This window comes from Canis lupus, chromosome 9, assembly GCF_003254725.2.
Source record: "Canis lupus dingo isolate Sandy chromosome 9, ASM325472v2, whole genome shotgun sequence".
NCBI lineage: Eukaryota > Metazoa > Chordata > Mammalia > Carnivora > Canidae > Canis > Canis lupus.
In genome coordinates this window covers 19,549,174-19,575,806 of record NC_064251.1, presented here as the reverse complement: position 1 = coordinate 19,575,806, position 26,633 = coordinate 19,549,174, and the positions used below count along the sequence as shown (strand labels likewise).

The 26,633-nt window shown below is 49.5% G+C and overlaps 2 protein-coding genes and 1 long non-coding RNA gene across 7 annotated transcripts in view; 2 read left to right on the top strand and 1 right to left on the bottom strand.

Annotated features, from left to right (window-relative positions):
- Positions 1-26,632, bottom strand: DCAKD (dephospho-CoA kinase domain containing). Of its 4 annotated transcripts, none has more exons than XM_025440701.3 (5): positions 26,493-26,632; positions 8,354-8,581; positions 7,794-7,997; positions 4,271-4,358; positions 1-1,253 (listed from the first exon to the last, which is right to left on the bottom strand). In XM_025440701.3, the coding sequence occupies exons 2-5, from the start codon at positions 8,463-8,465 to the stop codon at positions 962-964; spliced, it is 696 nt and encodes a 231-aa protein (XP_025296486.1). In that variant the 5' UTR covers positions 8,466-8,581; positions 26,493-26,632; the 3' UTR covers positions 1-961. The 4 variants fall into 4 exon arrangements, with proteins under 4 accessions (XP_025296486.1, XP_025296487.1, XP_025296488.1 ...); XM_025440702.3 differs by having other exon boundaries at positions 8,354-8,577; positions 26,493-26,624; XM_025440703.3 differs by lacking the exon at positions 26,493-26,632 and adding an exon at positions 20,441-20,531.
- Positions 8,466-9,864, top strand: LOC112655535 (uncharacterized). The gene is made up of 3 exons (XR_003133748.3): positions 8,466-8,604; positions 9,077-9,193; positions 9,468-9,864. It is a non-coding gene; the product is annotated as an uncharacterized LOC112655535 (long non-coding RNA).
- Positions 20,545-26,633, top strand: part of NMT1 (N-myristoyltransferase 1) — a 40,509-nt gene continuing 34,420 nt past the window's right edge. The window contains exons 1-2 of one of the 2 annotated variants that reach the window (XM_025440698.3): positions 20,545-20,702; positions 23,960-24,049. The gene's annotated coding sequence lies outside the window, so the exon portion shown is untranslated. Of the gene's footprint in view, positions 20,745-23,959; positions 24,050-26,633 lie in introns of both variants that reach the window. The other variant, XM_025440699.3, reaches the window with a different exon arrangement.

Here is a 26,633-nt window from a genome sequence, read left to right as displayed (position 1 = left end):
TTTCAGATCAACACACTTTATTTTATTAAGCACCAATGGCCAGTCAGGCTCTGCAGCAGGAACACAGAGATGGACGAGACACAGTCCCTGCCCTCAAGTGGCTTACAGTCTAGGCGAGACCAACCAGCTTTCGGCTGATTACAGTTCTGTGGGTTAAACTAAAACATGGAGGGAGTAGTCCCCAGGGCACCTGACCAGCCTGGGGCTTCGGATGGTGCTTGAGCTGGGGGTTACCCAGCTGTAGAAAAACTAAAGGTATTCTAGGTGAGGGAACAGCACACCGAAGGCACAGAGGCAAGAAACAGCCTGGTGCATGTGGACTACTGAGTTCAGGGCGCAGAGGACACGGAGTGGGAGGCAACTGGTGGCAGGTGGTGAGTGGGTGTGGGGAATGCTTGAGAAATGCCACGGGTGGGGGGGCAGTGGGTCAGCCCACAGGAGGCCCCGCCACAGCAGTACTTACAGCAGGGGCCTCACTGCATCTTGCAGAGGGCTTCAACCTGGGGGAGAATGCTGTCCCAAGGTGGTGGCCCTTGGTCCAAAATGATTTCCTCGGTCCAGGAAGCAGGTGTGGGTCATGATGGGGCATGGGCTTGGAGATGGTTCAAGCCCAGGGAGCCGCCCAGCTTTGAACACTGCCATTGGCCACTGAGACCGTGTTCCTCACCTGTACCCCCAAGAAGTTTACAACAATTTCCTACCACTGCTTTCGTGCCCCATCGTGGATACCATTCTGTGGGTGGCTCCAGAGGGAGGAGCCCTAGGGAAGGTGGGGAGGAGTGCCACTGACAGGACTGTTCCTCTGCCTCAGACAGGATATACTTCAAAGAAGGGTCACCCCAGTACCATGCTCAGTCCAGATTTAGAGAGAGAAAGAGAGAGAGAGAGAGAGAGAGTTGACAGGCTTGTGCCTCAGCCTCTAAGATTGAGGCCCGGGGCCTTCTGCATTGGGAGAGGCCAGCTAGGGGGAAGGCAGGAGGTAGCGGGTAAGCAGGTAGAGGAGGCTGGCAATGCCCACTAGACCAGTCAGGACCCCGAGCCGCAGCGGCAGGTAGTCCAGGGAGCGCTCCAGCTCGGCATACAGGAGCAGGACCTGGCGTTTGGTGGAGCTCCACTCCCCCGAGTTGTCCAGGACGTGGCGGGCCATGAGGACTTTGTCCTTCAGGGGCAGCTGGGCCTCGATCCGGGCCTCCGCATCCTTCCGTGTCAGGCTGTTCCGCCGCATCAGCCGTGCCAGCTGGGTGTCCCGGTCACTGAGGACAGGACAGGAGGGCTGCTCAGGCACCGTGGGCCCCGGCTTCCCTCCCACTGGCAAGTCATGGGGGTGGGCGGCCCCTTCCCTCAAATCTCTGGGGTCCACAGCTAGGGAGGGAGGCTGCTCCCACCTCACCCCATGCTTTGTGAGGACCCTAGTAGCACCACAGGCCCTGGATGACCCTTCATATCCACAGGAGGGGGAAGGGCTGCAGCAGGTGCTATCTGCCATCTGGGGTCTCTCTGCCTCGCCATAGCTGCGATTTCCCAGTTACAAGATGGGAAGATTTGGTCATCTGGCATCAGCTACATCCTGGGTCCCTGGATGGGTGACCTTTACTGGAAGGCCTGTGCCTGCAAGCCAGTCGCTTCCTGTAGTTCCCCTGGGGCTGGGGCCTGCTGCATCCAAAATAGCTTCCTGAGCCACCACAGAGACCCCTCTCCTTCCCTCTCACCCCAAGCCCTGGATGTGTACAGCCAAGACAGTGGCTGCTGTAGCTGATGCCACTAACAGAGTGGGACAGGCCAGCCCCAAGGTGCTTCCCCTTGGAGCAAGGACTTGAGAGCCAGATCTGGTCCTCGGGACAGGACAAAGCGCTGCGGATTAAGCCAGACACCACCCTGTCTCCCAACTCTGAAGGGGATTCAAAGAATAGGTCATTTGCCCACTCTGATATTACCATTTAGATCCTTCCTTGGCAAATTTCTTGTCTTTCCTTTGGCTACACAGGACCGCTGGGCTGTCCTCTGGAAGGGGGTCATCTCTCACCTCTCTCTAGTGCTGTGGCTACCTGAGCCCCTTGGGGGGAACAAGAGGTAGTGGGCTGTGGCAGCTGTCCTTAGCCATCTGGGGGTCTGTCTGCTTTGCCCCTAGGCCTTAGCTCCCCTCACTGTGAGATGAGAGGATCTGATCACTATAGTTCGGTCTCCTTTTAGGTGTGGCCTAGACCAGAGGCCCTCTGGGCATGTGAAGACACACCTTCCAAGGACAGATACAACCTGAACACTAGTCAATTCCAATGCCGTTCAGAAGAGAATGTTCCAGAAAAATCATTTCTGGCTGCCTGATCAGAGAAGGCCTGGTAGAAGGATGGTATCTATACCGGCCTTGAAAAGTAGGCTGGACTTCTGATTTCATTTGTTATAGGGAGGGGACAGCATCCTGTCAAGGTCATGGGGCCAATCCTGGCCTAACTAAAAACAAAGACTGAATAATCTGGGGCTGAGGAAATCTGGGTGACCAAACGGAGTTGTCTTAGGGCCACCTGTGAGGGTGCAGCCTTCAGAAGGTGTGGCCTAGACCAGAGGGCTTCCTGGAACATGAAAGTAGAGCTCCTGGACAGCCCTTTCTGGACTCAGAGAGAATCCCACATGGTTAGCTCAAGGACTGATGCTATTTGTGGTAACAGGATTTTTACCCAAACACTTGCCCTGCAATTGGCAAATTTCTCAAATGTGAATAATCTAATCCTATTATGGTATAGTCACATCTTGGTAAATGCACTAGGGATATTCTAATAGTTAAAGGAATAGTTAAAGGAATCCATATTATTTCAAATGCACTAGGGATAGTCTAATAGTTAAAGGAATCCATGAGGGTATCTTTAGTATTGTACAGTGTGGATCCCTTTTATGAAAAGCAAATAATCACTCATTCACATGTCTCTGGCCTCTCTCTTGAGTCTGAAAGTGGGGCATGAGCAGCACCCGGGATTTGGGCAGAGGTTCCTCTGGCTAGCGAGCAGGCCTGGAGGATCTCCTGCAGAACAAGCCAAATCCATGGAACCCAATGTACCTACCAGAAGCCATTGCTCTCTCTGCTCTTAGTGAACAGACCAAGCTGGAAGGAAAGTACAGCAAGGCAGGGCAGGCATGGGGTTGTCTGGTGACTGCAGATACAACCGGTGTTCTCACCTCTGCGGGAAGATCCCCCCTACCACACCCTTTTGTGATCCTTGGTGCAAAGTTCCAATGGTATTAAGTCTCCACGGCCAAGTCTTCATGGAGTGTGGTTGGCCTCAGAGGCCAGTCTTCACAGGGAATAAGAAAGCCAGAGAGGTCGTGGGTTTACACGGGAGACACGGGCCAGTGGAGGAGCTATCAGGATGCCTGAGTCCCTAAAGAAGGCCCAGCAGATTCAGACTGGGCTGAAAAGGCAGCCCTCAGGGGGGTAAGCTGTGAGGGTGGGCAGGGTGAAGCTCAGGGCATGAGCACTGTAGTGTGCTAGGAGCCTCCCACGCACCAGTCTCTGGAGAGCCACCCTGTGCCCAAAATACCCACAGAGCCAAGGGCCCACCTCTGTGTCTGTCGTACTTGTGGGTGGCATCCAGGAAGTTTCTGGGAGGCACAGACACCCTACATCCTCATCTACTCTTTCACCTCACTGGGACTGTGACTCATTTTCTGACAGTTTGATCTGGCTCTGTTTGCCAAACCTGGTGTCTGGTTTGCTTCATGTCCCGAGGGATTCTGAGAATAAAGTTCCTTCCTTAGTTGGACTCTGACAGTACCCTCCTGGCAACTATCCATTCATTGGTGCTGCCGGTGGGTGACCCTGGACACCCCCTCAAGCAACTCCCTCCTCCAGTTTCTCTTCTGTAATGCAGAAGTATAAGCTCCTGCCCTAAACATCTCATGCTGAAAGGTAAACTGAGTGAAGTAATAAGTGTGGGAGCTTCCTGGAAAGGTAGGATGTGCTACAGGAAGGAAAAGGATCAAGTGATTAACAACATGGTAGCTCAGGGCACCTGGGCCGAAGTGCCCCCAGTGGCCAGCAGGGGGAGCCCTTCCCAAGCAACTAGAGAAGCCTGGGGCCCTTCACTTCTCAGACCTGCTTGGGGCCTATCTGGGTCAGGCACAGAAGTGGTGCCTATAGGTTCTGGACACAGCTGCCCAAAGCCCCCAAACCTCCTAGTCGCCCCGTGGGGTAAGGGCAAAGTGATTTCTCAGGCATGTGTTTTACTCCAGGGGTCCACCTTCCCAGTCTTGGGCAGGCTGGGCCATGACACACACTCACCAGTACACCACCACCGTGTGCTTCATGTACTTGAGCAGCTTCTTGGTCTCGAACAGCAGGGGAATATCCAGAATCACATAGCGGTATCCTGGGAAGAAGCCAGGAAACCCACAGTTCAATTCTGCAAGCAAACACTAAGGACTGCATGTCAGCTTAGGGGATGGAATTGAAGCCACTGGCCCCTACCATCGAGAGCTCCCTAGCACAGGGGGAGACCCTGCCAGGATAGGCCTAACGCTAGCCAGTTCCAATGCCATTCAGATCAGACTGCTGCAGAGAGTCATTCCTGCCTCGATGATCAGGGAAGACCTTGCAGGAGGGATGATGTTTGTACTGGCCTTGAAATGCAGGTAGGGCTTCTTATATTTGGACATGTTTGGAGGTGAGGGTTCCAGGAATGGGGAACTCAGGTTGTGGAGGTCTTGCACAATGGGAGGCGAAGCTGGGGAGGTGAGCAGGGCAGGCACAAAAGGTTGATTTCGCCTTGATCTTGAACATAAAGAATTATTTGTGAGCAAGGAAACGACACGGTCAGAGTTGGAGGAGGCTGGGAAGTTTCCAGGAGGAACTGGGCCCTTTCTGCCCTCCTTCACCCATCTTTGCTCAAAGAAACCCAAGAAACAAAAATAGAAGTGTGGTCCCCTGCTGAAGAAGAGTCCCGCATGGCTATCTCTACCAGCTCCTCATGAAAGATTCCTGTGGGGGTGGCAGCAGTAGCCCCAGAAGGAAAGAGGTTGTTCCTCTGTGTCAGAAGCAGGCCTCCAGCCAGGGATTGCAGGGACAGGTCTGGAGTTAGTGGGTGGTGGTGACTAATAAAATAGAAGTCACTCTGGTGTGGTAAAAGGCACTGGCTGGCCCTCCCACTACAAGCTGAGGCCAGTTGAGGGTGGCACCCTGACCCACGATGACAGGACGAGTCCCTGGGTTACCCGCCACCCCCAACATACCACGGGCTCTACAGTCCTAGTTCTCTTTGGGCCTGTGTCTCCTGCATATGTGTAAAAAGCTGCATATGTGTAAAAAGCTGGGTCCCAGAGCCATGAAGGAAAGGGGTGGGCACTGCTTCTGCCCAGAGATGCCTGCCTGGCTTGGATGGTATCCCACCGTCAACACTTCTGACCACAGGGCCAGACATACATCGCACCAGTTCCAGGGGTGTTGCAGGGAAGCTGGAACTCTGGGTGATGCAGGGAACCGGGCTGAGCACCCAAGCTATGGGGTTTCCTGCTCCCCAGAATCTGCTGCTCAGGAAGCCCCAGAAAAACCTTCAGTTGAATGAGGGGGTTGGAGAATGGGCTCTGGTGACACACCTGGCTCTGCAGCCCCCCACTTTCCCACCATGTAACTTTGTGCCCCTGAACCAACCTCATCTGTGAGTGAAGGCTACCTCCCTCCCAGGAACACAATAAGGATCAAACAAGCGAAGGCATGTAAACCACTCAGCACCTCACTCAGACACTTCCAGCAGCTCCCTAAATGATGGTTATTATTACTACCGGTCCCTGGAAGAAGGGGGGGGGGGCACAGTTCCAGTTTCCCCACTTCCTTCCTGGCTCAGAACAGAAGCCAAGACCAGACCCCCTCTGGGCCTCTTATCTCCCTGTCCTGCCCCGCCCCCACCCGTCCTAGTCCCCTCACTGTCCTTTCTCCTCGGCCCCCCTCGGGAGCTCATGGCCAGCTCTTTGGTTCACCGGCAAAGGGCTATTCAGCTGTCACCTCCCTCCTGCTTGATAAGCTCTGCAAACTATCCTGACTCTATTAAGACATCCGTCTGCCTACACAGAGACCTCCCCAACAGCTGGTGATCTTATCTGACGTTTGATTATACCAACTTTGACAGTTGTATTTGTTATACTCATCAGGGAAAAGCTGGGACTGTGGAAGCCACAGCTGTCGTCCCCATTTTTCACCTTATCGAGCTGAAAAGAGCTTTCTGGCTTTTATTTAAGTGGTGGTGGTTGGGGAGAGGGGAGGCTGGGCGGATGACACAGCAGGAGAACTTTGGAGCGGCTGACATTATCCACTGCTTAATTTCAGAAGGGGAGAGCCACCGCCTCAAAGCCCTGCAGATGTACTTGCAACTGGCCGGGGAGCGAATGCGAAAGGGCACGATTGAAAGACAGAAGGCTTCGCTCCTGGGTGGGGGACAGATGAGGTCCTCGCACAGACACAAGAGGTAGGACAAAGGCAGGAAGAGCCCAGAGACTCTCCCTGAGGCCAGAGGGAGGGAGGGAGGTCTGCACCAAGGTCCTGAGATGCAGAGCAAGCTGGTCCAGCAGGGAGGGTGCCCGGAGCCCACTTCCGCCCTGGACAGAGCCGGGGGGCGGCGGGGGGGTGGTGGTGGTCAACACCACGGATGTCTGTCATGTTATCTCTTCTTCTGAAGGGAGGTACAGGCCAGAGGGAGATGGGTGGAGAGAGGTCCCCCAATCCACATGAGAACTTGATGTATGAGAGAATAAAATAAGGCCAGGATCACAGTACAAAAGCCTTGAGAAAACCTAGAAGGCTGCCCCATACCCTCCAGGACCAGTCTCAGCACTGTGACTGATGATGGGGAGACAAGCAGCCAGGCCTTCCATTCTGACACCTGGGGTTGGCAGCCATATACGCCGAAGGCTGGCAGGCAGATCCACAGGGGCCCCAGGCCAGCCTCCCACCTGGTCTGAAGCCACTGCTCTCTGCTCCTCCACTGCTGGTGACTGACCTCATCTTGCACCTTATCAGGTCACCTGGGCCCCAAACCATTCTAAGAACAGAATGACACCCAGGCTATAACTTGGGAAAGGTTCTTGCCAATGGAGCACAGACCTGGCTTTTCACTCTCCCTTCTTTCAATCCCAGCACATGCCAGGCTAACTCCCCGCTGAGCCCTAGCCCCGAAGGATTCTCCTCTGCATAGGAACCCCCCACCCCCACCCACTGCAGCTGCTGCCACAGCCCTGCACCTGTCCTGGCCATCCTGGTTTCTCCCCAGTGTCCAGTCTACAAGCTTACTTTCAGAGGCAGCTCGACCAGCACCAAATCTGACTCTGACCATGGTTTATACCATGTGGTGATAGACAGTCACTAATGTAAACTCGGTCCCCCCAACAGCTTCTCAAGGTCGGCATTATTAGCCTCACTATGCAGAGCAGGGGCTGGCTCACTTGACAAAGTCACACGGCTGGAAGTTTTGAGGCCAGGACTTAACCTCGGGTCTCCAGACTCCATTATTCGTCAGCTGTTATTATTCCCAACCCTGCCAGAAAAATCAACTTACTTCCTGAGGACCGTGTCTCAAAAGCCTCAAGTGTCTCTTCTCACTCAATTGTCAACCTCTTTAAATGCTGAGGGACATGTGCACCTTTCCTCTGGGGATTGCATGGGGCTCTCCGTGGGGGGTGCAAAGGAACAGTGTGAACTCGACAGCTGGGCCAGCCAGCTCCCCTCTTCCCTGGCCAACCTTTCTACAGAGGAGGAGGGTCCTGGCCCTGAGAGGAGAGGCCTCTGTCTCACCCCTACCCCAGGCCCTGGGTCTTACCTCGGAGGAAATACTTGAAGGTCTCCTTCATCATTTCCTTGCGGATCTCAGGGTGGGTGATGGTGTTGAGCAGATGTCGCCGGTCAGGCTGGTTAAAGATCAGGTCCCCCAGGACCTTACGATTGATGTCACCATTCTCCAGTAAGACCTCGGTGCCAAAGGCCTCCACAATGCGCCGGTGGGCAGGGTATCCTGGCTGGACGACTATGGCATGAGGAGGGGGCTGGGTCACTCTCTAGAGCCTCCAGGCCAGCCAGAGGCCCCCAAATGACTAAAGGCAAAATGATGGGGGAACCCATGGGTGCCTCTTTCAGTTGATCAAAAACCAAATGAGAAGAGGAAAAGCAGTCAGCGCACAGAACCCCTGGAGCTGGTCACTGGTTGAGATGAAGGAGAGGGAAGAGGAAATGTTGGGGCTAGAAGGCAAGTGTGGGGCAGGGGGCAGGAAGTCAGATCAGGGCTGACGGGAAAGCTTTTCCCTCCTCCGAGGCCTCGAAAGGACTTAGGAAAAGGTGAGACATGATGGCAGAAAGGGGTGCCACCTGCCCCTCCCAACTCACCATGCCGGGCGATGACATCAACATCAATCACTGCACAGCCCAGCTGCTGGAACACCTGAATCACCGAGCTCTTGCCCGAGGCAATACCCCCTGTGAGGCCCACCAGGAACATCTTCCCAGGAAAGAGGTGGCCAGTGAGAATGCCAAACCAGGAGCCGGGGAATCACCGAAGTAAGGCACACTTGGCTGGATGGGACGGCCCACCCTGGGAATGCCAGCAGGACCTGCCTGGGGACGACAGCAGGCCTGATGTGAGTGTTGGGCCTGAGCAAACGGGGGGGGGGGGGGGGGGGGGAGGGTAAGGGAGATAGGGGGAAGGGGGGGAAGGGGTAGGCAAAGTAATGGGAGGGAGATGGGGCCTGTCCAGGCAGAGTGGAGTTCTGAGCTTGGCAAACTCTGGATCCATCCTAAGACAGAAAACTCTTTCAGGAGAGGCCTCCAGTAGTCTTAAGAAAACATTCATAAACAAAACCAACACTGTACAAATTTAGCAATCTAAATGCTGAGTAAGCAGAACAGGGTCAGGTGCTGTTAAGCAGAGTGCTTTCTGGAGGCAGCAGTACCCTGTTGCAAATTTTGCCTAGGAAGGGGACACCTGTCCCTCTGTGGTGAACCCAAAGCACTTTCCAGATGCCCACAGAACCCCCCACTCCAGCCTTCACTTTATAGTCTGGGATACTGAGACTCAAGGGGAAGAATGTCCTGCCTGTCCCCCCTCCCCAGCACCAGCACTGCCTGGGTGGCTACTCTACACTGAGAAGAATCCTCCCTCCTCAACCAAGAGGCCCAGATGGGGAGCTCAGAGGAAGCAGTGGCTCCATGGCCTGAGAGGCCTGAGAGGTATACAGAGGGTCTTGTCAAACTTGCTGGGGAGGAATGTGAGGGAAGGATGACAGGCTGCTGCGGCAGTGGGGGGGCGGGGGACAGGGGGTACTCTGAGTTTGGCATGGGGATGTGCAGCTCTCAGCTGGAGCAGCAGCAGAGGTCAGGCGCATGGCTCCTCAGACCCAGTTCCCCTACTTCCGATGCTGTGCGACCCTGGACAAGTGGCCTGTCTCTCTGAACCTCAGTGTTCTCATCCATAAAATGGGGGTGATGGAATCTATCTCCTAAGGTCATTTGCAGGCTGGATGAGAAAACACATAGGAAGCCCTCCGGACACTGCCATTTCTACAGTGACTGTTCAGGAGAGGAGTGAAAAGGGAGCTGGGGGATGGAAGGCGGGTGCTGAAGTCACATTGCAAGGCATGGACACTAAAACAGATGTTCGTGAAGTTACGTCCCCATTCTCACAGCCTCAGACTATCTCGCAAAAGACTTCTAAAGTCGTGGGATACCTGGGTGGCTCAGTGATTGAGCACCTGCCATCGGCCCAGGGCATGATCCTAGGGTTATGGGATCGAGTCCCGCATTGGGCTCCCACAGGGAGCCTACCTCTCCCTCTGCCTATGTCTCTGCTTCTCTCTCTGTGTCTCTCATGAATAAATAAATAAAGTCTAAAGAATTGTAAAGTCGTGTTGCATTTTCTGGAGTAAATAGGGTTACCATGTCTCGGACTTTGCTCCCAGGCTGGAAGAAATTAAATTGAAGGCCAAGTCTCTCCCATCCTTCCCCCAGCATCAAATCATTTCTCTAGGACCTTGAAATCTGTCATGGGACTTTTTTTTTTTTTTGTAAAACGGCAGATTTACTGTCCTAATTACACTTCGCTTAAGCTTATACTGAAATGAGTTTGCCTCCCCTGAGGACACACCAAGTGACGAGGGAGGCACCTGCTCAGATGTGGGTGGTGAGGGGACCAATCCACAAGTTTAAATCTGCCCAGGTTCGTTCTCCCAGGGCAGCCAGGGAGGAGAGAGGAAAATACCCACCAGAGTCGTCATCCAAATGGAGAGACCTAACTCAATTATTAAACCATTTACGAACCATTTTCTCCTCAATCTCTGTGAGCCTGAATTCGCCCCCAGGTGGTCTCCCTCCAGTTTACACAGAAAGGACTTAAGGACAGGGTTCAGTTGTCAAAAAAAAAATTTTTTTGTTGTTGTTGTTCACTCAGCTGAAGCTTTGAAATGGAAAATCCAGCAACAGCATTGTAATCCTAGCTCCGTCCTGTTGTCCCTAAACCCGTGAGCTTACCTTTCTCTGCAAAAGACCAATCTAGAATAATGGGAGTGAGACCTGAGAACGGGCAGTGGCTGAGGGAAAGGGCAAGGGCCAATCCTCCACTGGGCCCTGGCCCCTCACTGTTGAAAGCCAAGCCACTGTCACCGGGTCACCCAATTTTGCCAGACTTGGCTGAAGGGGCCTAGAAGAGCATGTGACTCGGCTCCTGTCCACTTACAGGACCACGACCCCTCCTGAGACACACTGAATCAGAATCTCTAGTGATGAACAGTTCTGCTGTGTCACAGGTTCCTCATTTACAGTGAGGAGATTAAAGACCAGAGAGAGACGGAGACTTAGCCCAGGGCCACAGCTGTTAGTGGAGCCTGAAATGAATTCAGGGGTCCCACCTTTGAGTCTAGACTCCTGCCTTAACATACTCAGGAAATGAAAAATTAATTTATCTTTACTGACAGCAAATGAGGACAGTGAATATGGCTATAGGTGAATCAATTCAGCACCAAAGAAAAATGATTTCTAGATCATATTGGTGTTTTCCCTCTGCAGAATAGGGAGTGAGGTCTTAGGGACAGCAACCAGGGCACAGATGTAAATTCCAGGCTCAGCTCTGTCCCAGACTCTTGGGGTAACTTAATGAATATCCTCCCTTCTCTGTGCTTTGGATGACCATCTGTGGAAACAGACCAACAGCTGCTTGGCCTCTGTCAGAAAGGCCAAGGGGATAGAGGAGCACATGCCCTGGGAGACCGTGGGCCCCTGGCTGAAAGGGGCCAGACAAATAACAGCTGTTCTTGCCGTCCAGGAAGCCGTTCATAACTCGTTCCTTCACTAACCACTAACAGAGCTCCTCTGTGCCTTGCAGGTCCCCATTGGGGACCTCTTGGGTAACCAAAGGAAAACTTAGGTCTTGGGCAGCCCGGGTAGCTCAGTGGTTTAGCGCCACCTTCAGCCCAGTGTGTGATCCTGGAAACCTGGGATCAAGTCCCATGTCAGGCTCCCTGCATGGAGCTTCTTCTCCCTCTGCCTGTGTCCTGCCTCTCTCTCTCTCTCTCTCTCTCTCTCTCTGTGTCTCATGAATAAATAAATAAAATTTTAAAAAAAAGGAAAACTGGACAGTAACAAATGAAACCAGCCAAGAAGAACAGAGCACCAACAGGTGAGCCAGAGTAATCACCTGGTACTCACCCTGGGCCTGGGTGCATGTGTGCACACCTGCCTAGGTGTGTGCTCACAGGCCTGCTCGTGGACCTGCCTGGGGAGGGAGCCGCAGCGAGCAGGAGTCCATGTCCCCTCAAGGCTTACTGAGGAGGAAAAGAAGGCTGGGTTCCCAACTGCCCTTAAGACTCATCGAGACCTGTCTGGCAGCTCCTCCCCAGTGAGACCCATGGAGAAGCGACCACCTCTGGTAACCTGTGCTCCCGACCCTCTTCCCGCTCTGGCTCAAATGTCCTTCTCCAGAATCTGCTCCTTTCCCCTCATTACACCGCCATTTACACGCAGGCAGTGGGAACTCATAGCAATTCCTAAGCCTGGCCCTGATATGAATCCCCTGTGAAACTTTAGAAAAGGTACAGAAACCCATGGATGCCTGGGTGGCTCAGTGGTTGAGCATCTGCCTTCAGCTCAGGGCATAATCCTGGAGTCCTGGGATCAAGTCCCACGTCGGGCTCTCTGCATGGAGCCTGCTTCTCCCTCTGCCTATTTCTCTGCCTCTCTGTATCTAATGAATAAATAAATAAAATCTTGAAAAAAAAAAAAAAGGTACAGAAACCCAGGTCCAACCCTACTGTCCCAGCCAGGTGGGCACCAGAACCGCTGTTAGAATGAAAGCTTATAGACTGGAAGTCAAGCAGCCTGGGTCCCAATCTCTCTGCACTCTGCCATAAAACTGTGTGACAGTGGTAGCCTTCTCACTAGCCTGGCCCAGGGTGGTGAGTGCTCCATAAATGACAAAAAGCTGATTCCCCCAAATGCCTGCCCCTGTCTGATCCTATCTCCACACCTGTAAGCGAGGAGCTGATGCTCACAGGGCCATGAGGCACACTGGGTCTTCCTTCCTTCCTTCTGTGGGGCAGCACTTTGCAGAGCTGTCAGATGTTCTCCTGGGGACAAATGAGTGACAAGACCACTGGTGGCCCAGGAAACCTCCTCCTCAATACCAAAAGCTGTTCCCAGAGCCAGCTTGGCTGGAGGAGGAAGGACAGCACTGATTCCCATGGTAACAGAGAAAAGCTAATGCCCAGCACAGGAGAATGGAAACTGGATTCTGGGAAATAATCCCAGGCCTGGCCTCATCAGCCAAGGCGGGACTCTAGTCCCAAGGGTGCCACATCATCCTTTCTTCTCCCTCATTCTCCCTGTTGGCGGAAGGACAGCAGGGTATAAAGAAAAGGGTAGGGACTCTTATGAATAAATAAATAAAATCTTTTTAAAAAGGTGGGGGCACTGTGGCTCAGAGGTTGAGCATCTGCCTTTGGCTCAGGTCGTGATCCCAGGGATCCTGGGACCAAGACCTGCATCAGGCTCCCCACAGGGAGCCTGCTTCTCCCTCTGCCTGTGTCTCTGCCTCTTTCTGTGTCTCTCATAAATAAATAAAATCTTAAAAAAGAAAAGAAAAGGGTAGGGACTTGAATCAGAGTGAAGTCTGTAGGCTATTAAGTAAGGATCCAATTTTTAAAAATATTTTATTTATTTATTCATGAGAAACAGAGAGAGAGAGAGAGGCAGAGGGAGAAGCAGGCTCCATGCAGGGAGCCCCACACAGGGCTCAATCCCAGGTCTCCAGGATCAGGCCCTGGGCTGAAGGCGGCACTAAACCGCTGAGCCACCGGGGCTGCCCTAAGGATCCAATTCTATCGTGCTCTGTAAGTGGTGGGTCCCTCTCGTTGAGCTTCCCCAAACCGCCTTTCATTTTTTACCTCTTAGGCCCCAACAGCCCTGAGAAGACAAAGAAAAAACATTCAAGGAAGAATAGTCTTGGGGCACCTGGCTGGATTGGTCAGCGGTGCGTGTGACTCTTGGTCTCAGGGTTGTAAATTTGAGTCCCACAGTGGGTATAGAGATTACTTAAAAATAAAATCTTAATAAAAAAAAAAGTCTCTCTTGGAATTTTCTCTGGCAGTGCTTCTTAGGGAAAAATGAGAGTGGCCTGCTTCATGGGCCTCTAGACAAAAAGCCCCGCTGGCCCTTGCTGTCGGACCTCATTCCGACTCTACTAGGCCCACCCTACAAACCTAAGTCCCATCGCCCTGCACCCACTTTTCCAGGGACCTCTTGACTTGATCCTCCAGTCCCTGTCTGGCTTCTCCCAAAATGGCCAGGGTCAGTGGCCTTCTTCTGATGTCACTCCCCTGCTTAAAACTTTCACTGCCTTATTCCCTCTCCTCCTATCCTCCACAGAGGTCTCTGGGCCCCATGTGACCTACCCACCTTCGACCCCTCTGCTCCTCACCCCCCAGTCAAGGAATCTGGTCCAGGCCTGTGTGCCTTGCACACTTCCTCTCTGTCCCTAAATATGCAGGCTCTTTCCCACCTCAGAGCTTCCGTGTATTATGCTGTTCCCTCTGCACTAGGCTCACTTCCTGGCTAACCCTCCTAGATTTATTTTACATTCAGCCAATCAGGCACCAGGCACTGCTTAAAACAAGAGTGCCTCCCCCTTCAAAGCAAAGTCTACACTCAATCGGTTGTGTGTGTGTGTGGGGGGGGGTTTGCTAAAGACATAATAAGCTCATGATATGTGTGGTGATGTTAGTGGGGGAGCATATCAAGAGCGATGAGGGTTGTTGTCTTTTTTTTTTAATGATATTTATTTATTTATTTATTTATTTATTTATTTATTTATGAGGGTTGTTGTCTTTTTTTTTAATGATATTTATTTATTTATTTATTTATTTATTTATTTATTTATTTGAGAGAGTGAGTGAGCATGTGCACAAGTTGGGGGAAGCGGTACAGGGAGAGGCAGAGACTCTCAAGCAGACTCCAAGCTGAGCGCAGAGCCCAACGCAGGGCTCGATCTCCTGATGCCAAGAGATCATGACCTGAGCCAAAACCAAGAGTCAGATGCTTAACCAACTGAGCCACCCAGGCACCGCAGGGGGTTGTTGTTTTAAATCAGGACCAGAGAGGTTTAAGTGAAGGCCTGAAAGTAGCAAGAGGGGACATCATAGCTCCACTCAAAGCAGCTTTGTCCATCCTCCAACTCAAATCAGGCCCCTGACCTCTCTGAATCATTCTTTTCCTTCCCTGTACCCATTGTTTGTGTGACTGTTTTCAACATGTTAGATAAGCTCCATGAGGCCATGAGCCATGTCATTTGCAACCCTTTGTCTCCAGCACCTAGCATAGTGTCCAATGTCTATCCATCAAGTACCAGGTAAGTGATACTGGTCAAGTTACTTAACCTCTTGTTGACTCAGTTTATTCATCTGTGAAATGGAGCTAATGGCACTTACCCTGAGTTGCTGTGAAGAGTGGAGCTCATACATATAAAGTGTTTGCTTCTAAGTGCCTGGCATGCACTAAACACTCAGTGCATTATTAGTTATGAGAAAGTGTTTGAAAGCTCATTATAGAATGAACGACTGAATAGCTCCATGACCCAGGAAGGGGAGAGAAAATACTTGGGGTCATACTCTCCTGTCAGTGGCAAAGAGGGTGTTGGAACCAACCTCCCAGCCTGCTCCCTTTTCCATGAGAACATGCTGCCTGAGGATAGTATATCCCTCCTGGAAAAAAAAAAAAAAAAAAAAAGAAAAGAAAGAAAATAAACACAATCCCCAATGGGTTAAATAAAATAAGAAATTGATACTTGAATGGACATGCTTTCTTTTCTCCCTTGGGAAAGCTCAGGACTTAACTTGGAAGCAAGTTCTGTTGCTTTGCATCTCCTAATCAACAGCCCCAACCTGCTTGTAGAGGTGGGGGGCACAGGACCTGGCTCTCTCATTATCTTGCAGCTTCCTTTCCTCCTCTTCCGGCAGCCTCCCAGGATTTCACACTGGGCATACCTGACCTGCCAGATGATTCACCTTCGAATTGCTTTCCAAAGGGGATGTATCCATTTTGCTCCAATGATCAATATAATCATTCATGAAAACGAGTCATTCCCTGCCTTGGGACCCAATTATTTTCTCGTGGAACCAGTGGTTGCAAAAATATATTGTTTTCCAGTTAACTAGTAAGTGCTATTTTTATCTATGCTTTCCCCACTCCTAATCTTTCATTATTGGGGAGAGGCTGCTGTTTAAACCTTAGTCCAAGTTCTTATCTGCAACACCTATTAAGTCACTACCTCCTCCAAGCTGCCAATTACCTGGAGGAAGCCACAAGAGAAAGTGTCCACGCTAAATACCCCCTCCCTTCTCCCCCACTGACACCAAGGGAAGGGGAGGGAACAGGTCACTCCTCTCAAGTACTCTCCAAGCATAAACCATCAGTCCAGGGGCAGGGAGGTTGTTTGCACTGGACGACTCTGCTGGTGCTTGTGCAGCAGGATCACAGGGAATGCCAACTGTCGGGGGCTTCAGAGTCACAAGGGCCTCAGCTGAGATCTCAGCTCTGTCCCTTAACTAACTATGTGGCATTGGGCAACTTTGGCATCGTGGGGTTTATTTCCTTGCATATAAAATATAATTAATAAGGACTACTCATGGGTTTTGTCAAGATTGAATGAGGTGACATATGTCATGGTCATCTCATCTTCTTCAACTCAGGTTGTTACTCGTCACAGTCATTTGAAACTACTCCACTTTCCCCAAAGGACACTTTTGCCCTCTCAGTTGCTCAGGCCAAAAACTTCTGTGGCTCCTCTTCTTCATCCCACTCCACTAGCGCCCCCTGCTGGCTGTGCTCCCTGCAGCTTTCACAATCCACGGGGACCAGGCCGGGCCCTTCTACCAGTCTTGCTCCTGGATTACCTCAGTCGCCTCTGAGCAATTTCCTTGCTGCCATCTTTGCTTCCCAATTGTCTGCTCCTGATACAGGAGCTACTGTGAACCTTTAAAAATGCAAGCCAATCATTTCACCCCTTTGCTCAAAACCCTCCAAGGGTTCCTCTCTCACGTAGAACATGAGCCAAGCCCTTACAGGGTCCTACAGGTGCTTCATGATGGATGCAGGCATCCCTGTTCCCAGCACCTTCTACCACTCTCCCCCTTGATTTCAGCCCTCCAGACACACTGGCCACCTTGGGGCTCCTTGACTATGTTGAGCATACTCCCACTTGGGTCTGTGGATATACTGATCCTTCCACATGGAAAGCTCTTCCCCCTGAGGCTGCATGGCTTACTCCCTCCTCTGCCTGACCATCACCCTATCAGAGATTGCCCTGAATATATAAAATAGCACCCTCATCTCACTCTCTAGTCTCCTTGCTGTTCTACTTCTCTTCAAAACATTTACCAGCTTATCACCACCCAACGTATTACATATCTACATGTTTCTCTATTGTAATCTGCTTCACTCCAGAATCTGGGCACTACTGTATCCAAGGTGCTAAGAACAGGGCTTGACAAAGCCCTCAAAACCTCAAAACACATCTGGTGAATGAGTACATAAAGCACACAGAAAAGTGTCCAGCTCAAAGTAAGCAGGAACTCAACATTAACTATTTTATTTTTAAATTTTTATTTATTTTATTTTATTTATTTATTATTTTTAAAGATTTTATTTATTTCAGAAAGAAAGAAAGAGTACATGCACATGAGCTGGGTGAGGGAGAAGCAGACTCTGCTGAGTATGGAGCCGATGTAGGGCTAAATGGCAGGCCTCAACACGGGCTTGATCCCAGGACCTGAGGTCATGATGTGAGCTGAGGTCAGATGCTTAACCAACTGAGCCATTCAGGTGTCCTTCAAAATGGACTATTTTAAAATAACAGCATATCTGTTTCAGAAAACCTACTATGAGAACCACAAAACCTTTTCCATATCACTTCCCACCTCTACATTTCTGGGCTAACAATATCTTGGGCTCACAGATGAGGAAACTAATGCAGAGAGTGCCTAGGAAGGTGAGGTTTCCAGCAGGCTGAACACTAGAGTATAAGAGTAGCTGCCCATGGGGCATCTGGGTGGCTCAGTTGGTTAAGTGGCCAACCAACTCTTGGTTTTGGCTGGGGTCATGGTCTTAGGGTCCTGGGATGGAGCCCTGTGTGGTGGTGGTGGGGGGGGCACTCTGGCTCAGTGCAGTCTACAGAGTCTACTTGGGATTCTTTCCCTCTTCCTCTCCCTCCCCTTCTGATACTCCCACTTGTGCGCACACTTGGGCATACTTTCGCAGATAAATAAATACTGTCTTAAAAAAAAAAAAGACTAGATGCCCGCCATTTGAGCACTATGTGCTAGGGACATTCCCTCATCCAGTCTGATCAGCACAGTGAAGTCAGTTCTTTGGTTTATGTCCATTCTAAAGGTGAGGAAATGAAAGCTAAAAAGAAGTTAGATATTTGCCCATGGTAGTCCCAGGACACCTGGGGCATGCTTGAAGATCTTCCAAAGGGCACAAAGACACAGTTTAGGAGGAATAAATTTCCAAATCAATGCTCACTGCCTCTATCAACAGGAACAGACCAGCTTGGGAGTGTGCCTGCGTCCTCCCCTTTCCAAGGTCCTACTTCACCCTCTTCTAACTCCCAGGTTTCCAAGAAAGGCACAACTACCCACTCATGCCAAATCTTACTAAGGTGCATTGTCCCTAGTGCAAGATTTCTCTGGCACCATAAAGGGGCACTAGGAAACATCAGTATTCATGCTAAGGATGTGCCTGCCTACAGTGACAGTGTAACAAATTTTCCTGCTGAGTCAGGTGGTTTCCAAATCTTTGCCTTCAATAAAGTTCAAGGAGGACCTAAAAGAACTGTCTGCTGGCAGGTCATTAATAATTGATTTCAATGACAGATCACTGATTTTTTTTGGCCCATAACTCAGAGTGTTCAAAGAATTGAGTACTATTACCACAACAAAATGCCTTCAAGTCCTGTGTATTTATTTACACGAACCAGCTTTTTCAGCGCTCATAGCCATGAATAAAAGCTCTTCTGATTCTTTTTTCCTACTGATTCTTTAAAAAGTTCCACTCAGCTTATTAAGAGAAGCATTTCAAATAAAACTTATGTTTGACAATTGATCAAAACCAGTTGTTTTGATAATTATACATTTTGCAGTTATAAAAACACAATCCAAGAGAGATTGTTTAATATTATGACCACATTTTTCAAAAATGTTTCAGTTTTAATACACATTTTTGTTGTTTGTTGCAGAGTAGGACTATATACCAAAGGCTTTCAAGCATAAAATGTATCATACTAGAAAAAGATTCTGAGGAGGAAATTAGGTGGAAATATAAGTTGAAGGAGAAAAAAACAGCGATGTAAAAATTCAAAGGTTAAACTGGTTTGTATATTTTCCAAAGGATAAGGGAAATCAAATCACTAAGGTATTGAGATTCCATTGCACAGATTCACATGCCTAATATAAAAGTTTCATTTTTAAAGAGTCAGTATTTACAATTAACCAAAACTCATAATCTTTGCAAATTTCAGAGAAAATTTTTAGCTATTTAAAAAGTTGCCAGTGGGTAGTTTTCAAAACACACCAAAGTTCACTGCTTGCCTGTCTTCAGTTACCAGCCCTAATCTTTTCTCCTAAGGCAAAGCACCAAGAAAGGATTTGAACCCTTTAAACATATTACTCAGGAGGACAGATTCAGACCTTGCACAAGACAGAAGAGGATCCAGTGGAATTTATGGCACTTCGAAGAGACAACCACCCCAACCTGCCTGTCCACTTTCTATTCATCGGTCAGAGCTCTAGTATTTCAACATTTCCCCAAAACCTAGGTTGGCACCCTGCCAGATACATCTGATTTATTTAGGTAAAACCAGCCATCACCTTCCCCTCAATCCATATTCAAAGACTTCCATTTCCTCATCTTTAAAATTAGGATTTAATGTCAAGGTTCATTCGGGTGATAACTTTCCCATAGCTAAGGGAGAAATAAAACTTCATAAGCAAACCCAACGACAGAGGCGCCAATGTCTCCATTTAGGAACCTGGGGGAAGGAAGAAAAGTAGGCAGACATGCCATCCTCTTTCCTAATGGATGGGTGGGAATCCCATGCTGCCACCCAGGCCCGGGGGAAAAGAGGTGTCTTCTCTTAAAATTTTATAACCGGTCCAGCCTCTGGGGAAAATGTAAGGGGAGGCGAAGCCTTCTGAAAAGTGGAGATGATCACTCAGCGAAACAAAAGTACCCAGCGAAGCACTTTTAATTCACTCTATGAGATAGGTACCATTCCCGTTTTCCAGATGAGCAAACTGAGAGTCAGAAAGGTACGCAAGTTGACAGAAATGGAAAGGGCGGAGGTTAGATTCAAAAATAAAAGAGATCTGGGCAGCGGTGGCTCAGCGGCTTAGCGCCGCCTTCAGCCCAGGGCATGATCCTGGGGTCCCGGGATCGAGTCCCACGTCGGGCTCCCTGCATGGAGCCTGCTTCTCCCTCTGCCTGTGTCTCTCTCTGTGTCTATCACGAATAAATAAGTAAATAAATATCTATTTTAAAAAATAAATAAATAAGATCTGCCCACAGAGTTCTGAGTCCTAGTGGCTTTGGACCGAACCTGCCTGTATCTGCAACCACCTTTCTCATTTCCACAGCTGTAAAACAGGGAAGGGAACACCTCGCTTAGCCGGGTGCCGTCAAGGCGGATGAGCCACGGATGCCAGGGCGTTTAACCCAGGGGCTGCTACATAGTACGTGCTCAACAAATTGCAGCCGAGGTTTGAAACGAGGCGCACCCCGCCTCGCCCCATCGCGCTGCACGGCCCGTGCGCCTCGGCGGGGCCTCCGGGTGGACCCTGCCCGCTGGACCGGAACGAGCAGAGAACCCCTGGGGCGCCCCGCTCCCGCCCACCCCCTCCCCCGGGTCCGGCCGTGGCCAGCGTCCCGCGCGCTACGTACCGCCTCTGACCCGGCCAATCGCAGAGGCGCTTACTGGGTGGCTCCCGGCGGGCGGGCGGGGCCTCGGGAGCGGGCGCACGTGGACCGGACTTCCGGCCGGCGGAGAGGGCGGGCGGGGAGCCCCGCGGCCTCCGCGCGCGCCGTTTTTCCGCCTTCGGAGCGGGAGCCCTCCCAAGCCGAGGGGGGAAAAACCGGGACTGCATTTTCCCGTTGAGGCCTTGGCCATCGCTAGCTGTGCACCGCCTGGCGGTGGCTACGGCAGGTAACTGAGCGCCTTCAACCTGCCGGGTCCTAAGAACATTCGGTGGGTTCACTGCATTTCCCCAGTACTTGGGGTGGAGACGGTCACCGTCCCTGTTTCACACAAGAGGAAACTGGCTTTCAGAGGTTACGGTCCGTTTGCTCTGTTACAGTGTCAGTTAGAGCCCAGCAAGTGACTTAGCCTCTCACCCCCTCTCCTCTATTAAAGGGGGGTGATCGCCACTCTGCCGTTTGTTGAACGCATTAGAAATACATAAAAATATCTAATGGTGCCTCACATATAGTAGGTGGTACTTAATTACCCCGCTTCTTTTCCCTCTCCCTAACCTGTACCTCTGCTTTGTGCTTCCTTTAGAGTAGGAAGCTTATCTTCACCGCCAGTATCCCCAGTGCCTAGAACAGTGCCCAGCAGCGTAGGGATCCCATACATTGAAAAATGAAGTAATTCAACATCTTTCTCTAACCACTCCGGGCCTGAAACCTTTCTCCTTAATGTCAACAGCACTGGCTGTCATCACGCAATATACAGGCTTGCATCTCATGGTCAAAGGGCCCATTTTGTCCAAACACCAATCCAGGATTTGAATCTCCATATCATCCCTGCGGTCTAATCTTGACCATGCCCGGTGTCAGGGAACTGTCTTTCATGAGAGCTTCATACTGTCCAAACTTGAAGTCCAGGCCTGGCAGTAAGAGAGTTTGTCCTTAGGTAATACAATATCTCCCCTAGTTCTAATCTGAGGGATCATGCAGGACAATTATAATTCCTATTCCATAAGGCCAGATCTAACGGCCTGGTTCCCGTCTTGCACCAAACAATTGACATAACCTAGCTTTGGGGTTCTCAACCTTTTCCCTACTCAGGTCAGAGAAATACACAACTCCCATCAGTAACCCTGGCTGCCATGGTAATGACTGGGATAGGAAGATACCCTCCCCTGTCTCAAATTATCAAGCTCTTTTAGGGGCATATTGTTAGGAAACCCCTGCAGATAGATGATCTGCTTTTCCCACACACACCCTTACAGTATTGTGAGCATTGGCGTACAGGCCGGGACCTTATCTTTAAAGTAGGTGTCCTTGTGGTCCAGTGGGCTAACAGCAGCTGCTCTGCATCTCTGCTGGGATGATCCCAGAGGAAAGGATGATGCAGAGCCTTCAACCCAGGCACATCTTAGGAGCGGAAGCTCCACCTTGGCAGTTTGGAAGTGATGCCATCAAGGTTTTCAGCTCAAACACATATCCTCCTTTAGTGATGGCAATAACAGACTGGCTCTGGCTGCTTACACGGTCTCACTTCATCCTGACAATGACCTGCATTTCAGTCACCTCGGTGTCCTTGGCATTAAGCACGATGCATGGAATATAGTGCTGCTTCAAGTTGTTTGATGAACAACCCTCTGAGTCCATTAGAAGAGATGACTCCTTTGACTCCTGGGTCTTTGACTCTTGGTTCTTAAAATTAAACTTATTTTCCCTATGTTTATTTTAAATAAATATTAATATGCAATTAAATTTATGCCATACCTTACAAATACCATTAATATTTATCCTTTATTAAACAGCTTCAAAAAAAAAAAAAAAAACCCAGACACCTCCCATAGGTTGTCACCAGCTGGAAGATAAAGTCCAAACTTCTTAGCCTGAAACTTAAGGTCTTCTTGTGACCTGGCCCCGATCACCCCTCTAGACCTATGTCTCACTGTATGTTCTCCCTTGGAAAAGGCCAAGAAGGAAAGCAATCTGGTTATTGCACTAGACTTTGTGTTAAAATATCAGGTTCAAGTCTGAATTCACCCTAACTAGCAGTGAAACTTTGGACTAATCACTGAGCTTCTTGTTTTGTCATTGTAAAATGGGAATAACACCTGACCTGCTCATTGCATAGCATCAAACAAGACACTTGATGGTGATCAAATGAAACAATGTACTAGCATATTTTGTGAGCAATAAACACTATACCAACACAATGGGTCACCATGCTTTGTGTTCCTGCCTCTGCCCTTTACATGTAACGTTTCCACATCTGAAGCTTTTAACCCTTCTTTCTCACCATTCATTCATACATTAATCCAACAAATATTAATTGAGGGCCCACTCTGTGCAGGCCCAAAGGATATAGAGGTGAGGAAAATCCAACATATTCTCTGCCTTCATGGAACAGAGGGTCTTGTGGGAGAAAATGGTTGCAAACTATATAACTGCACCAACAAAAAAAGCAAAACAGTAGCTGCAATTTCAGTCCACAGGGCCCCATCCTCAATTATAATGGAGAATCCGGCACTTAAGTTGCCTCCAAGGCCAAGTTCAAAGTCCGCTTTCTCCAGGAAGCCCTTTCTAACAACGCATTCCCAAAGACATGCACCCCCTGCCCCACTCTAAACTTCAGTTAACTTCTCAATCTAGCTCATTTAATCATCCCCAGTCTGGCCTTGTTATTTTGTTTTCAAGTTGCACCTCCTTTTCCCAACTCGCTCTAAGTGCCTTCTGGGCAGGGGATACCTGGCACACTTTTTCTTAAATCCCACAGATTTAAGCCACAGAAGGCTGGACACACTGTGTTCCAGACCCATGTTTCAGGGGCTGTCATAGGAGCCCCTAAAAGAAAGCTCCAGAGGAGATAGGAAGCTGCCAAAGACCATCTCCCTGTCCCTTATTCAGAATTGAGCACACTAGCCCTGTTCTTCAGAGAAGAAAAACTCTCTTCCTTAGGACGGCCAGGCTGCTCCCTGTTATGATCGCTCTACAACAAAAATTTTATCATCTCTCTCCCCAGCTAAAAATCTTTCAGCAGCTTCCAAGAGTCTTCAGGATAAAACCCAACTCCCTTAGTGTGGTGTCCACATCCCTTCCTGGTCTGACTCCTGACTGCCTCTCCAGGCTCAACCTCCAAAATGCTCATATAATTCTCTCTGCAGGACCTCAACAGCACCCAACTCTGCCCTCCCCCCACCCCATTTGTCTGGTTCCCCTTTGAAAACTTAGCTCAACCATCTTTCCCCTTTCATCTTTTCCCCTGTAGAACCCCTTTCCCCAGGTTAAAGGTCCCTCCAGGCTCCTGCTACATCTGGTGTTCCCTCTCTCTCACACACTTGCCATAAATGTCAATCTGCATAGCTACCAACTTGTGGAGCAAAGCCAGGATGGGGACTGTGTTGTTCCATCCAGATTCTCTAGTTCCTGCCATAAAGCCTGGCAAGTGGTGAGTGCTTCAAGGTGTTGAATAAATGAATCACAACCTGGCCCATTCTTTCCTAGGCCCATTAGAAGAAATGGATCTCTGATACACTGGGACTACAGCAAAGGCCTACATCTGTGATGGATGTCATGAGAAAGTTTTTATCACAGGTAATGCTGACCTCCTGGGAAGGGAAATAATAATTTATTAGGTATTGACTGTCTCAGACACTTTACTGTTTTGCCTACATGGTCTCATTTTACAGGTGAGGACATTGAGTCTCAGAGAGGTTAAGTGGCTTGCCTAAGGTCACTTGTTAGGCAGAGGTAGAACCAGGATTTAGAACCCAGGAAGTTAAGACTCTGAAGCCTGTTCTCTTAATCACTATATTCTACTGTCTTCAGTAAAAACTGTGAGGGGATAAAAGATGTATCCACAGTCGGGAGTAAATTCCAGAATCTGCAAAAGTTTCACAGGCACATTCCTCAGCCACTCTTTGGGCCGTGCTGTACCCCACTGCCTTTGTAGAATGCTCCTGCCAGAATGGGGCGGGGGTAGGGTGGGGTAGAAAAAGCCAGCAGAGCTAGACGGGAGAATCCTGCTATTTTAATGTGATGAGGCACTCAGAAAGCTGGGAGTGTTTACCTTGGAAAAAGAAGTTTAGGGAACTAGAAATCAATTGAAGAACATGTAACAATTATGTAAAGGGCAAGGATTATATGCTTCCACATTAATTGCATAAGGCAGAACTTGCCCAACTTTCCACCAATGAAAACAGTCTGAAAGTGGAAGTCTCTCTGTTATGGGGGTAGGGAAAAGGAACAAATATGAGAACTCTTGGGATCCCAAAAAACCATCCATAGACCCAATTTAGGAAATTACACTGTACTACTTTTGATGATCATTCCCAACATCACAACATTCTCGGAAGTAAACTTACATACTAAAATCACATGTAGCAATATTCATTTTTCGGTGGTCATTTTTAAAAAGTATCACATATACTCAATTTCTTTTAAAAACCATAACATTTAAACTTTATTACAGAGAAAGAATGGATTCTACAAAATCGAAGTGAGCATTCTAACTTGAAAGATCCTGAGAGGGGGGATTAGTGCCTTTCAGGTGCCTTTGAACTCAAATTCTCAAAGGTGCTGGATTCCAGAACTTTGGACTGGTACTTGCATTCTGAGCTTGGGCATGACAGTCACATTGCCTGCCTATCTACCTCCCAGAAAGACTCTCCACTGAGCAAAAACTGCTCAGTTTGCAGTAAAATACACAGTAATACCTTTCTTAAGCTTTGAACTGCAAGAATGGCAGGGTCCACAGTGGACCCTATCATCACTCTTCCCTGGTCATGTTTCATTCACTTGTGTTCAACATCTGCCTATCAGTGAGAAAAGAAAAGACAGGGTTGGGAATTAGAATACCAGATGTGGATTCTGGTTCTGCTACTAGGTATCGTCATTTTTTTCTTTTTTTTTTTTGCAGGTGAGGACAAGTCCCAATTTTCTTCAAGTCCCCTTCCCTCCCTACTTTGCAAGGTCCCATGAGCTACAGCAGGTGGAACACGTACAAGTTAAAGCCATCTAACACACGGAATGCTTTATTATTATTATCTCTGACCTCTTCCTCAGGCCTGCAGCTGCATATAAGACATCATATTAATTGCGATCTTGGTCTTGGGAGAGATGAGTGTGGGTGCCAGCACTCAAACTGAGTGGGTGTAAGTCAGAGATAAATGACTGGGGATTATCTGTTGTTTCGGATCATATTTACTTCTATTCTTGCCACTGAGAAAAATGAAGCAGGACAATATTTAGCTCCCTTTTTGTTTCCCTGAGTCAAATGGGAAGGGTTTCTTCCCTGTTTCTCCCTCTTTCTACCTTGAGAGTTTCCTGATGGCAAAGACCAGTCCTTTTTTTGTGGGCACTGGTCCTCAAGACTCAGGTGCAATTACTCAAACACAGGGGTGAGACCCAAGGGATTGAAGCATTTAGTCAATGCTAAAACTAGATTAAGATGTCACAATTACTTTCTAATAACTGATTTTCTTGGGTGGATGAAACAATGGGGCTTTTGTAGTATCAAAGAATTCAGAGGGCCAAAGGGGCCTACAGATCCAAATTTGTACACTGATTTTGCCACTTATTTGCTATGTGACTGTATGATTGACCACCCAATCTGGGCCACAGTTCTTTGCCTGTGCCAAAGGGTAATAATAATACAAACGCACTTTCTCAGCTTGTTGAGAGGATTAAATGTGATATACGAAAAGCCTCACCCCAGAACCTGGCATAGAAGTGCTCATTAAAAAGTGGATATGGAGAATCCTAAGGGCACTGTGTGAGCTTCGTGGAGACCAAGAAGCGGCAAAGCCTGACAGAGCAGTCAGGGCTCCTGGCTCAGGATCAGTGCTCTGCGCACCACGATCCACCGCCTCTGGAGAGGCCTCGGATTCCCAAGGAAGAGGGGCCACCTAGAGTCCCGAGTGAGGAGAGGCGGCCAGGAGCCAACCTGGCTTCTTACAGCAAAGGCTCTCCAAGAAGGCCCGACGCATTTCGGGCTCCCGGTGGGTACCACCCGCAGGCCTCAGGCCTCATTACTTACCCGGGAATGGTAACGGTCCTTAACGGCAGCCAATAACGGCTCACCTGTGGCCCAGGCACTGACAAGGGCAGGCTGAGGTCAAACCTTGTATTTTGGCGCCTCATCCCGAAACCCTAAGCAAGGACCGAACTACAATTCCCA

Coding starts and splice junctions, on each gene's coding strand:
- DCAKD (XM_025440701.3), bottom strand. CDS start 8,465: ATGTTCCTGGTGGGCCTCACAGGGGGTATTGCCTCGGGCAAGAGCTCG. Junction 4,359..7,793: donor CTTCAAGTATTTCCTCCGAG/GTAAGACCCAGG, acceptor GCTTCTTCCCAG/GATACCGCTATGTGATTCTG. Junction 1,254..4,270: donor CACACGGTGGTGGTGTACTG/GTGAGTGTGTGT, acceptor TCCTGTCCTCAG/TGACCGGGACACCCAGCTGG.